Genomic DNA, 13,314 nt, shown 5'->3' on the forward strand with positions numbered 1-13,314 from the left:
CAGTTTTGACAAGACCACAACTAGAATAGAAAATTTTATTTTGGCAATGGTACGAATCACATGTAGTCAACCTGCAACAACTGGAACAAGCTCTGCCCCAAGAATGACAAAATTTACCTCAAAATCGCATTAGACGACTGACTGGTAGTATGAGGAGAAGGGTTGAGGCTATTATCCGGGCACATGGCGGTTACACTTGTTATTAAACATTTGGCTACATAATGTCATTTTAGGTTACGTGATCGTCAACATTTACCAAAAATATCCAACAGTAAATGCTGATTTCAACCACAACCAATTTTGAATTTCCGGGTGTACACAAAAAAACTTACATTTACAAACTGATGCAATTTCTTATGACAAAAAAAGACACTTTTTAACAATAGGAGGGTGTTTCTCTTTATATAGATCTATATAAAGACAGAGGTCATTTGTCGACTCTTATTCCAGTGTTACGGGTGGAAGAAGACATCGGGTGCCAAATTGGCACATATGCAAGGCATCTAAATAGAGGAAACTGACTTCCTAGGATGCAATACTGAAACTATAGGTGTGAGGGCCAAGCGGTTTGCAATCACGTATGCTCTTATAAATGTGCGTTTAAGCATGTACCATCTAAGATTTCAAAATCACCTTCATGTAAAATAATGCAGTGAGAGGCACCTGTAAGAAGCTGTATGTTTTACATAATATGTAATGTCATTAAGGAGCTGGCTCTAATTTGATGGAATCCCTAGGTGAATTTGAACCTACAATATTAATGGTCAGTGGCAAGTTATAAGTTTAGGAAATAGGGATACCCTTGATAAAGATTAAAATGCACATGTGTCATTGTTTTGATTATAAAATATCCCAAAAGATATTAGAGAAAACATTCAGCAAGTTCAAACTGTCTGTTTTAGCTCACCTGTCACAAGGTGACATGGTGTGCTTTGTGATCGCTTTTTCCATCGGTTAACTTCTACTTTAATCGATATCTCCTCATAAACCGCTAAGCTAATTTCACCCAACTCCACGGGAATACTCCTTTGGTGGTCACCTTTAAAAATTGTTCGAGGAATTTAATTCCATGCAGAACTCTGGTTGCTATGGCAACCGACAGAAAAAACTTAGAATATCTTCTTTTAAAAAATCCATAGAGCAAGAGCTTACATATTTTGCCTGTGAGTATCTACCATGTTTGTTCAAATAAAAGCCCTGGGATCAAAATTGGCCCGTCTCAGACGAGGGGGGGGGGGGGTCATTGACTTTCCTGATATGTATATAGTAAAAACAAAAAAAGGCTTCTTTTAAATGGCTCAAATGGCTAGAGCTTGGATATTAAGCATGAAACATCTTCTAGTGAGTGTCTACCAAGCTTGTTTAAATAAAAACCCTAAGGTCAAAATTAACCTCGCCCCAGGGGGTTATTGATTTCCCTTTTATGTATATAGTTATTCTGTCTGGTCACGGTTGTGTGCACATTTCAATGTTTGGTTGACAACAAAATTTGTCTCAGATTTTAGGTAAATATTTTCCAAAGTTACACGAATTTCATCATTCGAGATGATACACTTTTATGTAGTTACAGTCAATAGATCCTTTATTTTCACAGATACACATGTAGTTATGTCCTTCGCTGATTATTATTGATACTGGGTTTTGTACACATTTTGTATTAAGACATCGTACAACTTTTTCTCTAAAATTGATCAAACTAAGGCGCTCACTATCGCCTGTGCAGCAGACAATCACTCTGTTGCACTTGGCCAGTATTAGTCCACATGGTCGGTTCAGATTTTTAAATTCCGAATGAACAGTGAGGTCATCATTTATTTCCAGCTTATAGACTGTATTCTGTACAAAATCTGAGACTAACAAACAAGTGTTATCATTTGTGAAGACAACACTACTAGGGAGTTGAAATATTGTTGTATCTTGAATTTGGTGCAAAATTTTACCATCCAAATTGAGTACTTGAACTGTTGGTGGTGAGCTGAAGGCCACTGCCAGTAAACCATTGTTGTGATCAATTCCTCGGCAGTTCTTTTGCACTTTTAAAGTACTGTCTAGCGTAAGGCCATTTTTGGTATTCAGAAACAATATTTCACCTTTATCGGGTGAAGTCGCAGCAGCAGTTTCGGACCTGATAGTGGTGACGTCAAACGGTTTTGAGAATAATCTACACATGGTGGTTACCATATTTTTATTGATGTCTAAGATTTTAAGAGAACTGTTTGCATTATCAGCAAGCAGAATTTCATCTCCTGAAAGCATGACCATCCCTGTTATGCAGCAATCATGTTCTACTTCCATTTTCACGTTTATTTTACCAACAAGTTCTGACTTACTGAAATCACGTTCTTCACTTTCTTTGTTATCAATATCCAAAGTTCCTATAGGTCCTAGTTTCTCTTTTATTGTTGGTAAATCAGAGGTGGGTACAAACTTGTAAGTGTTTATCTTTGTCTTTGAGACCACATCTTTAATGGAATCCCTAATGGAGCACAATTTTTTATATGCAAGCTTAGCTGTAGCAAATAAATTGTGAACTTCAACTGAACTTTGATCAAATTGTTCTTGATAATTGTTTATTTCAGTTGCCATGGTTTCACATTGGTCATATAGTTTGGTTTGAAATTTGACATCATTGTCATGTATTTGTTCCACTTTTTGGAGGATACCTTCTTCTGAAGCATTGATGTACTGTTTTAACTCGGCGTGAATTGTTTTAACATTATCAACCATCGTCTCCTTCATGTTCTCGGCATCGTTCAAAGATGAGAATACTTCATGTTTGGTAGAAATAATTTCAGACATTAAATCATTCAACTCCTCTTTGATCTTGGCAAGTTCTCTGCTATTGTCATAGTCTCCGGACACGTCTTCAATGGGCTGCACCAAACACTCTTTATGAGAGAGATTCATACACTGCTCACATCCTACATAATCGTGTCTTTTACAATAAAGCTTCACGACTTCTGTTTCATGTATATCGCAAATCTCTGAGCTTCCTTCATTATGAACTTTGTTGTTAATTTGGTTTACTTTGTATTTAATGACATGTGTATTATTCCTTTGAAGACTCTGATGGCACTGTAAACAGGAGGTACATAAATGTTTATGACATGTTTCGCAGTAACAATGAGCGTAAATTTCCGTGCCGTCACATTCACATAGCTGACATAGGGAAATATCCATATATCTTTTAACACTGCTTGTTTGAGATCCACCCATAGCCATTTCCAGGTCACATAGCGAAATATCTGTATCACTGTTAACACAACTTTTTAGTGATCGGCGCCCACTTACCTCCATTCTGTAGCTTAAAAAATTACAATAATTGTTTGTAGCTTAAAATTACAATAAATGTACTGTTAGTTATATAGTACATGTAGTTTCATGTTAATGCCTGATTTTGAATTGTTCATCATGCATTGAACGAGATAATTAGTTCATCATTACACAGACCACAAGTCATGACTAAGTATATGACATAAGGAAAGTATTTGAAAACATTCAACATTTTCAAGATCTTGTAAACAGTTCTCTTAGCAGTTTGAAAGTGAAGTGTCTTTATTTTCCTGAATTAACAAAATTGGGTAATTAACTAATATCAGTTTGCAGTAACTTGAAATGTAAAGAACGGAAGGAAAATAATAATGTGACAAGTTTTATAAGTACATGTACTGTTAAAGTACTCTTAGTTTTCACACTCATTTTTAACAATTAGATTTAGTGTCGAGGGGATCATTTCATTTTGTCCCTTTCTATGTTACCATGCACCTTGAAATTAAATTGGAAATATAATTAAATGTATGGCTATTGGCTCAAATCGGCTCCGCCCCGAGTGCCATTGGTTTTCCTTAAATGTATGTAGCAAAAACTATATAAAAAATCTTCTTTTAAAAAACCAAAAGAGCTAGAGCTTAGATATTATGTAAGAAACATCTTCTAATAGGTGTTTACCAAGTTTGTTGAAATAAAAGCCCTTGGGTCAAAACTGGTCTCGCCCAAGGGGTCATTTATTTTCCTTATATGCTAGTAAAAAAAAAATTCTTTAAAAAATATTAACAAATATTCTGACTCAGGTGAGCGATTAAGGGCCACCATGACCCTCTTATAATTAGCTCACCTAAGCATTACCTGATTAACTGGGCAGAGTGCTGAAAAGTGAGCTTTAGCGTTAGTAAGATTTAAATTTTTTAAAGAATTGAGCGATAAAGGACCATAATTGCTCTCTTGTTATGAATTAAGTTGAAAATAACCTGTCAATAAATATCTTTGATAATCATGAATATTGTGTATCAAACATATATATGTATGTGTGTAAATAGTTACATTGGATCACTGTTATATACATGTTTTTGAAATTAAGATGAACTTGAAACGTATTCAATATATTGTAATGATAACTGTGTTCTAAATTTAACTAAACGTCTTATGAGAATCTATATTGTCAATCTTTGTTTATCATATCAGTCAGGTGATACTGAAGTAAAGTATGACATGTACTTATGTCCTAGAAAATGATAAACAATGAAATGCTTACAAACCATATTTTGCGATTATTTGATGTAAAGTTGTATTAGAACTAGCACTAGCATTATAATTCTATAAAGGAGATTATGAAGACTTTACAGTCAGTTATATTGGTGTTATGTGTGGGTATATCCTACAGTCACATCTGCCTGATTTCTCCAAGACAAAGGGGAACAATGGATATATCAATGGTAAGATGATAGTTTTTAAGGGGCCAGCGGTGAGGAAGGGTTAAGTTTATTGTCACCAAAAGCTTTGGTCAGGGATGTTTTTTTCTTTGATGTAAACTAGCTTACACTGTATCACAGATCGGTGCATGAGTGAATGCACAGGTTGATATTTTTGGTATCTTTTTTGAATTTGATCATTATATTTCACTGCAGGTTTCTATTGTTTGTTGTTCTTGTTTTTTGTTGTTGTTGTTTTGTTTTTTTTGTGAAAATATGATATTTGTTATATTTTATTTTTGGAAAAGAGTTTGCCAGTTAAAGAAAAAGATACATAAAACGGCATAGTGGTCTACAGATCTCTGGTTTGCCAATTCCTTGGAAAGACATTTGTTGAATCCTGTTGATTATGTCTTTATTTCTGTTTATCTGAAGACATCCATACTTCACCGATTTAAAATGAATTCTGTAACAGATTGTGAAATTATTTGCGAAAGTGTCAGTACTGGAAAAGGCATACCGGTAAGACAAAGTAACACAAAAACACAAAAAAGGCAAACATGTACTGAAAACAGTTCACCATTGTGTTATTCAATATACATGTATTGTTTACAGCCAGGAAGTCCAACATGTACCAGGCACGCTGAGCCATGTGGTGGTCAGGCCATTGAGACGCCAAAGGTAGCATATCTGGCAGGAGAAACCGCGTTCTTCAAATGGCAACAAAACCTCAACCATTACGAGTCGGGATATCCAGGTAAACAATTGATGTTTATAAGTGCGGTATCAAGGTAAGTAAAACATGTATATAGGTAAATAACTGTTGTTTATAAGTGCTTTATCCAGATAAATAATTGGCGTTTATAAGTGTGGTATCAAGGTACACCGTTGATGTTTATAAGTTCGATATCCAGGTAAATTATTGCTGTTTACAAGTTTGATATCTGGGTAAATCATTGGTTTTAAAAAATAAATAATTGACTTATAAGTACGACATCTTGATTAATATAATAATATGAGGACATGGTCGTAACCCGAGTTGGGTTCGAACCCACGTTACCTTTGTTGAGAGCCAGTAAGGCCAACACTCTGATGGGCTAAAGAAGAGATGCTTTGATGTATTTATTATATGTTTACAGGTTACATGGACATAGGTGTAGCGACCACAGAGAACAGTACTGAATTTACCACATTAGCAGTGGTTACAGACAAATATGTTCACAGGCAAGATTACCAGCAAAACTTTACCGCAATAATTGTGAGTAAAAACTTGTGTTTCCAAACTCAAATGTTAAGAAGATGATAAAAATGGCGCCATTAAGCGTTCCTTAATTTGCATTTAAGTTTGCTTTATTAGAATAAAGCAAAACAGCAAATGAGCACGTTTTATTAGGCTTTGAATGAGACATTTAAGAATATATTGAGCAACACATGTCAAAAGAAGCAACACGTGTGCACAATGCTAGAATATCAAAAGTACATGTATTTGTAAATGGCAGTGTACGCACACGTATAACGCATACTACGTGTGAATTAAAGAACAAAAGTGTTCTTAGCACTATCAGCCAAAATGGCTCATCATTGATTAACTTGTGTATTTGTAGTGGAATACAGTAAATGATCTATTGAATTTGTATGGCCATGTTTGGGCGATATAAGAATGTCATTTTAGACAATGACAGGTTCGAAGACCAGGTGGTCATGCGTTCTTCTTTTTCTATCTGTCGATTAAAGTTCTTCTTTTTGTATCTCCTAGATAGATTTAATAGTATATATTTTACTGGAGATAGAACATCTCTATTCAACATCACATTTTCAGAAACTCAAATGTATGTTCCATTACAGAAAATACCGAGCATCATGTGCGAGCACTGTGTAATACGCATGCGTTATAATGCCCACAAGCCTGGTGAAACAACTTTCCTGCAATGTGCAGACGTGAAGATTTCACTAGGTTCCAAGTCAGATAATGATCTCATATTTTCACCTGTCCATGAAGAAAGCAGTTCTGACAGGCAAAAGCTTTTGCCATTGAAACGTGCATTGCGCCTGCGCAAATATCACCATAACTTGAAGAGCGGTGAGTCAGTGGCTGACGGGGCTATGAAATTGTACGGTATAGCGTACAATCCCTTCGAGCCGGGAAGAAGTCACTATATTTCAATTGATACAATGACTGGACAAACTGAAATGGTGAACGCGTTTAAGTTCGGTATAGACTCCCCTGTCTCAGGCAGCAGTCAAAGTGAAATGTTCTTACTGGATGAGGTCTTATCCATAGACTATGGAAGGAACACAACAAACTTTTTGGTGCACGAGTCCGGCAGCAGAGATGATGTTGCTAAGCAACTGTATGTTGTGGGTACATATAACGGAAGTCTTGTAGAGTATTCGGATCTTTTCCAATTTTCCGGTGGTGCCATAAACGCTTTATCTTGGTATACATATGGGACGTCTGCAGCGTTTAGAATTCAGCCGGCAGAAAAAGCCAGTAAGATTTTATTTCATACTTTTTTCAATTTACAACTGTATTTAAATTAATGTTTTGTAGATATATACAAAAGCTATATATCTAAAAATATACATAAAGTCATTTAGTTTGCCTTTAGTAATGATTTCAAAAACGTTAGCAACCTTTGTTAATTTTTAGGCGTTTGGTTAACTTATATCAAAACATGTTTTAAATTTGATTAAAAACTTAATACCGGTAGGTACCAGTAAATTTGTCGAGACCATGATTATGTTCTTTCTCTTCAGATAGTTGGTACTTTGAGGTAGGCATGATTGTAGATGGGGCATATAAAATGGGGGCTCGCATCCCTGATCCTGAGGGTTTGTATGTGAATTTTCAGTGGTTTGAGACAGATGTGAACAACTATCATAGAACCTATGCTCTAATGGGAAACGAGAATGCACCAGACGAACTAAACTCAAGAATTTATATATTTGATCTATATGACAGGTGTGTTTATTTTGTGAATTCACTAGAATCTTCCGACCGTCGGATAATATCAAGAATATGAGCTTTATTGCCCGAGGTAAAGTCACACTGTAGAATTAGTGAAACGTTGACGTTTGCTTTACAACACAAAGATCGGGGGGCTTGAGCCCTACTGGTGCCACGGTCATGTAACCTCATTTGAGATAAGGGTCTGTGGTTATAAAGAAATTCTCAAAGCACAAACACAGATCTCAGGCATTTGATTGGTCAGAACTTGCCACAGAATGTTCACTAACCAATGAAAATCATGAGATTTGAGACATACATTATAACTTTGAGTCCAGAACTAGTTAGTTCCAGGAAATAAACTAAAAAAGATGTCAAGAAAATTTGTAGTATTCAATTGTCACTATGTTTTGAACATTTCTGTCATATGTACAAACATTATTCTGTATTAATTGTTTTATAGTGATTTCAGTAAGTTTATCAAGTACACGGAACTAGATGTCTCCAAATATACATTTATGTCCATACATTCCTATCCAGGAAGTGGTACGTATTTTTGTACTATAATTTTTCTCCGTTATGGATTAGTTACCTCATTTTCTGCAAGTTTTATATCTTGTAAAATAATGACGCTGTGCATAAATGTTCTTCTTTCCATTCATTTTTCTAGTTCTAAATAAGTACACGTGTAATAAAAATCTGGAAACAAAAGTGATCCCTCGGAAGCATTAATCACAACAAAATAACAAGAAAATTGCAGACTCGGTTTTATTGAGTCTGTACATGAGGGAAAATGAATAAGTGCAACATCCCTCACGCCCCCTAACACCGGCTTGAGCGGTACTCAATTCTCAACACTTAATAGTGCTGGCATCAATGATCCCGGAGGACCAGAAAAATATAACAACACTGAAGTGAAGTACGGGGCAACTTTTTACAGCTGCCACACGGCACTTGACACCTGCTGTTGTGAAGTATAAAGTGATCCCTCGGAAGCATTAATCACAACAAATTACATGAAAAGTTTCATGTAACTGTCGTTTTAATTTTGTAACGTTACCTTTATTTTTGTTACTCATAAAAACAATGTAAAAGACATATGTCTAAGGGATCCCATTTGCCCAAGTTCTCATATTTGTAAATGGGATAGGTGTCGCATAAATGTTGATGCTATTTGCCAAAGTTCTTTCACTGCAAAATAAGACTGTTTTGAATTAATGTTCTTCTTTATGGGACAAAGATCCCATTTCTTATGTTGTTTTATATTGAAAAGAAAACATCGAAATTGATTTATTTTCCTAAACATGCAAACAGCATTATGGAACAAAGAATAATTTGAAAATGTTAGATACTTTTTAACTTACCAACGTGTCTATATTCTCGTACCCTCGTTGTTATCAATAAAATAAAGGAAACGTAAACAATATAATACACTATCCTTCAAATATAGGTGCAAGATGATGAATATTTGTCCTTTGATGCAAGAAAACTGAACAGCTTACTTATTAAAGGTCGTTGGTTTCACTTTGGAACTCACAAGTGCTTAAAATCATGCTCGTAGACTCGTAGTAGAACCTAAGGTCATGCTGCCCCAGACAAACTAGAAAATCGCTATAATGACCTAATGGTAGAATAGATGTGACTTAATGTATTTATATATGTAGATGAGCTGTATGCATTTTCTCCTGGTTTGTGGTTTGATGAACCTCACAGCTGGTACCTGGTCGCTGTTGATCCGATGTCAGGGGCGGTTACCAAAAAATGTGACATCGCACCCGCAGGTAATTAGTACAGTCAAAATCACATTATCAAAATCATGAATACATGTACTGTATTATGATTTTAAACTTTTTTAAATGCGCAAAATGAGGAGTAATCGTGTCCAGCTAATGGACTTGTCACTTCAACTCCCAAAGAATAGCAGGAATTTTGACTTGTGGACTTTTAAGTTTCTTGCAAGCGTTAAAATTGTCTGGTGTTTTATTGTTGCACAGTTGATTCTTATGTTTTTATGATTTACATGTAACCAAACATCAATTGATTAATAATTCAAGCAAAAATTTGTAACAGAAAGCATTGAGCCTGATAAAGATCGACTGCAGGGTTGTGCAGGCTAGCCTGGCTCTAAAATGATCACCTTACCGGAAGCATTCAGAGGGTCAAATGTATGCAAGTAACGCAACAGTCTTTTACAACTCGGGACCATCATGTCCCGGGTATGAAGGGACGGTGTCACAATTGTTTGGTGCACAATAAATCGACTCAGGTCAACAAATATTCAAATACGTTTGTTTTTCAGGAATATTTCAAAGACATTACGGTGGTTCTGTAAACCAAGGCTTTTCTAACAACGACGGCTATCTATACCACGTACTTCGTGTAGAGGGTAGCGACGCAGACATTATTGTGAAAATACAGCCAGGGACTTGTCAGATGTCATTCTCGGAACCGACCAATCTTCGTCATATACATTCTCTACAAATGCCGGCAATGTGAATTCAAAACTGCCGGAATGCAAACACTTGAGTTATATAAAAGTGTATCATGTGTTTTTAGAATCGTGTTTTTGTCTTGATTAAAAGAACTAAAAAAGTATGCTATAAGGTATTCTTTAGAATCAAATAGCGCATGACGTCATTGAAGCCAAGTAAAAGACACTGATACGGTAATCCTATCTCCTGAAACAATAATTGCTCTTGTTTAAGTTTTTTTCTTGTCAATTTGAATAGCTATGAAAATGTACTCCTGTATATTGATAGAATAAACATTAAAAACTATACTTAGTATCACACTTCGGAAACACATTATTCTAAAATATATTACGTAATAACTAATAAAGGTAATTGTCCCTAATTAAAAATGCATGGAAAGTGCTTTTTTGCATGAAATACTGATATTATAAAAAATAATGGCGTAGAGATCATTTTTGACACACAAAAAGCAAAACGTTTGTTACACAAATTCAGCAGGTCAAGAGAAAATTAGGACAATGAATATCAATGGCGTTTTCAGTCACAGTGGCAAGTTCGTTGAACAGATAGGTCAAGACGTTTTTTAAAAATCACAATAAACTTTTTAGGAATCACAATAAACTATTTGTTTTGAGGATGCTTAACACTTTTCACAACTTAGAGCATGGCAGGAGACTTTTGGAAATAGCCCGAACGTAAACCTCACTAAGGTAAACGGAAGGCAAACTTACTTTGCTTATTTCCTCCTCTACCAAAAACAGTGCCAAGGTGAAAGGTGACAATTGATTGGTGCGCAATTATAGGATCAGGTCTGCACAAAAATTTTGTATTTTAATAAAGGTCCAAATGATTTAACACACTAAATTAAAGTATCTAACACATGGCTTCAGTGAAACTTCAAATAAAGGCAAAAAAGACTTTAGATGATATTTTGAATTTGCTTTATTTCCTATAAATGCAATACTAAGTTTTCTTGGGTGAGTAAACATGTATTTCCATTGGTTACTTTTTTAACATACAACAACCACCTACATGTAATAAGTTGAGTTAAAAACCTAGTAAATTCTTGTCAGACATTTTCACCCTTGGCAATGATGATTACTTAACTGGTCTAATGTTGGACAATTATCATGTGAAATTAAGTTTTTCTAATATCAGGTATATTGATATAATTTATCAGTTAAATAAATAAAGAGAAGTCATAACAGATTTAAAAATATATTGGACGGAAAAAATGTAAATTACATTATATATAAATACATGTATAATAGAATTAAAATAAAATTAAACTAGAACTATCACTAAATGTGATTAATACCCCCACAAGTCTGCTTCGGAAATGAGGATATTACTAGTAACAGAATACCTTGTAATAGAATTGAAACATAGAGTTATGGTTGTGGGCAATTAAAGATAATTGTGGTTCATGTATGTTGCATTTCCTTTCAATGTGGTTGGCCATTGATGAAGTTTAATTGAATTACTCTGTAATAAGTCCAGAAAGACAAAGAAAAAGAATAAAGGGCAATAACTCTATAAATACTGAAGATAGAGTTATAGTTCTTGTGCACTGCACTTCCTCTTATTGTGCTTGACCATTGTATGAAGTTGTTTTGAATTCCAACCAGTACGTTTTAAGTTATGCTCCGGACAAGGAAAAGTATCAAAGGGCAGTAACTCTGTATTTTTGTCAAAATGGAGTTATGGCTCTTGTGCACTGCACTTCCTTTTAATGTCCTTGACAACTGTATGAAGTTATATTGAATTCCAAACAGTAGTTTTCAAGTTATGCTCTGGACAAGGAAAAGTAACAAAGGGCAATAACTCTGTAATTAGTCAAGATGGAGTTATGGTTCTTGTGCACTGCACTTCCCCTTATTGTGCTTGGCCATTGTATGAAGTTATAATCAATTCCAACAATAAGTCTTCAAGTTATGGTCCGGACAAAAGAAAGCAATGGAAAAGTAACAAAGGGCAATAACTCTGTAATTAGTCAAGATGGAGTTATGGTTCTTGTGCACTGCACTTCCCCTTATTGTGCTTGGCCATTGTATGAAGTTGTTTTGAATTCCAACCAGTAGTTTTAAAGTCATGCTCTGGACAAGGAAAAGAAACAAAGGGCAGTAACTCTCTAATAAGTCAAAATGGAGTTATGGTTCTTGAGCACTGCACTTCCTTTCAATGTGCTGGACCATTGTATGAAGTTATAATGAATTGCAACAATTAGTCTTTAAGTTATGGTCCGGACAAAAGAAAGCAATGGAAAAGTAATAAAGGGCAATAACTCTGTAATTACTTTAGATAGAGTTATGGTTCTTATGCACTGCACTTCCTCTCAATGTGCTTGACCATTGTATGTAGTTATATTGAATTCCAACCATTAGTCTTCAAGTTATGGTCCGGACAAAAAAAAGAAGGCAATGGAAAAGCAACAAAGGGCAGTTACTCTGTAATTACTTTAGATAGAGTTATGGTTCTTGTGCACTGCACTTCCCCTTATTGTCTTTGACAATTGTATGAAGTTGTTTTGAATTCCAACCAGTAGTTTTCAAGTTATGCCACGGACAAGGAAAAGTAACAAAGGGCAATAACTCTGTAATTAGTCAAGATAGAGTTATGTTTCTTACGCACTGCACTTCCTCTCAATGTGCTTGACCATTGTATGTAGTTATATTGAATTCCAACCATTAGTCTTCAAGTTATGCTCCGGACAAGGAAAATGCAACGGACAAAAAAAAAAAAGCAATGGAAAAGCAACAAAGGGCAATAACTCTGTAATTACTTTAGATAGAGTTATGGTTCTTGTGCACTGCACTTCCCCTTATTGTCTTTGACAATTGTATGAAGTTGTTTTGAATTCCAACCAGTAGTTTTCAAGTTATGCCCCGGACAAGGAAAAGTAACAAAGGGCAATAACTCTGTAATTAGTCAAGATAGAGTTATGGTTCTTGTGCACTGCACTTCCTGTCAATGTGCTTGACCATTGTATGTAGTTATATTGAATTCCAACCATTAGTTTTCAAGTTATGCTCCGGACAAGGAAAATGCAACGGACGTCTGGACCGACCGACCGCCCGACCGACCACCGGGTGACTCCTATATACCCCCCCAAACTTCGTTTTTGGGGGTATAATGATAATCTAAAATCACATGTATGCTAGTTTGTATATCACTGCATTTATACAAGACTGAACTTTTGGCTGATTAG

At 35.3% G+C, this 13,314-nt stretch overlaps 2 protein-coding genes across 3 annotated transcripts; one reads left to right on the plus strand and one right to left on the minus strand.

Moving 5' to 3' along the window:
• Positions 1–504: 504 nt before the first annotated feature.
• On the minus strand, positions 505–3,435 carry LOC132751745 (tripartite motif-containing protein 2-like). Its single transcript, XM_060741959.1, has one exon. It carries the CDS (start codon positions 3,295–3,297, stop codon positions 1,537–1,539), a length of 1,761 nt encoding a protein of 586 aa, XP_060597942.1. The 5' UTR covers positions 3,298–3,435; the 3' UTR covers positions 505–1,536.
• A 1,066-nt stretch (positions 3,436–4,501) lies between these two features.
• Positions 4,502–10,419, plus strand: LOC132751746 (uncharacterized). Of its 2 annotated transcripts, none has more exons than XM_060741962.1 (8): positions 4,502–4,712; positions 5,304–5,445; positions 5,828–5,946; positions 6,534–7,179; positions 7,446–7,650; positions 8,108–8,181; positions 9,300–9,416; positions 9,935–10,419. In XM_060741962.1, exons 1-8 carry the CDS (start codon positions 4,608–4,610, stop codon positions 10,129–10,131), a joined length of 1,605 nt encoding a protein of 534 aa, XP_060597945.1. In that variant the 5' UTR covers positions 4,502–4,607; the 3' UTR covers positions 10,132–10,419. The 2 variants fall into 2 exon arrangements, with proteins under 2 accessions (XP_060597945.1, XP_060597944.1); XM_060741961.1 differs by having other exon boundaries at positions 4,503–4,712; positions 8,099–8,181.
• The last annotated feature ends 2,895 nt before the right edge of the window (positions 10,420–13,314 follow it).

The sequence above is a fragment of the Ruditapes philippinarum genome, unplaced genomic scaffold (assembly GCF_026571515.1).
Source record: "Ruditapes philippinarum isolate M1 unplaced genomic scaffold, ASM2657151v2 ctg76_1_1_1_1, whole genome shotgun sequence".
NCBI lineage: Eukaryota > Metazoa > Mollusca > Bivalvia > Venerida > Veneridae > Ruditapes > Ruditapes philippinarum.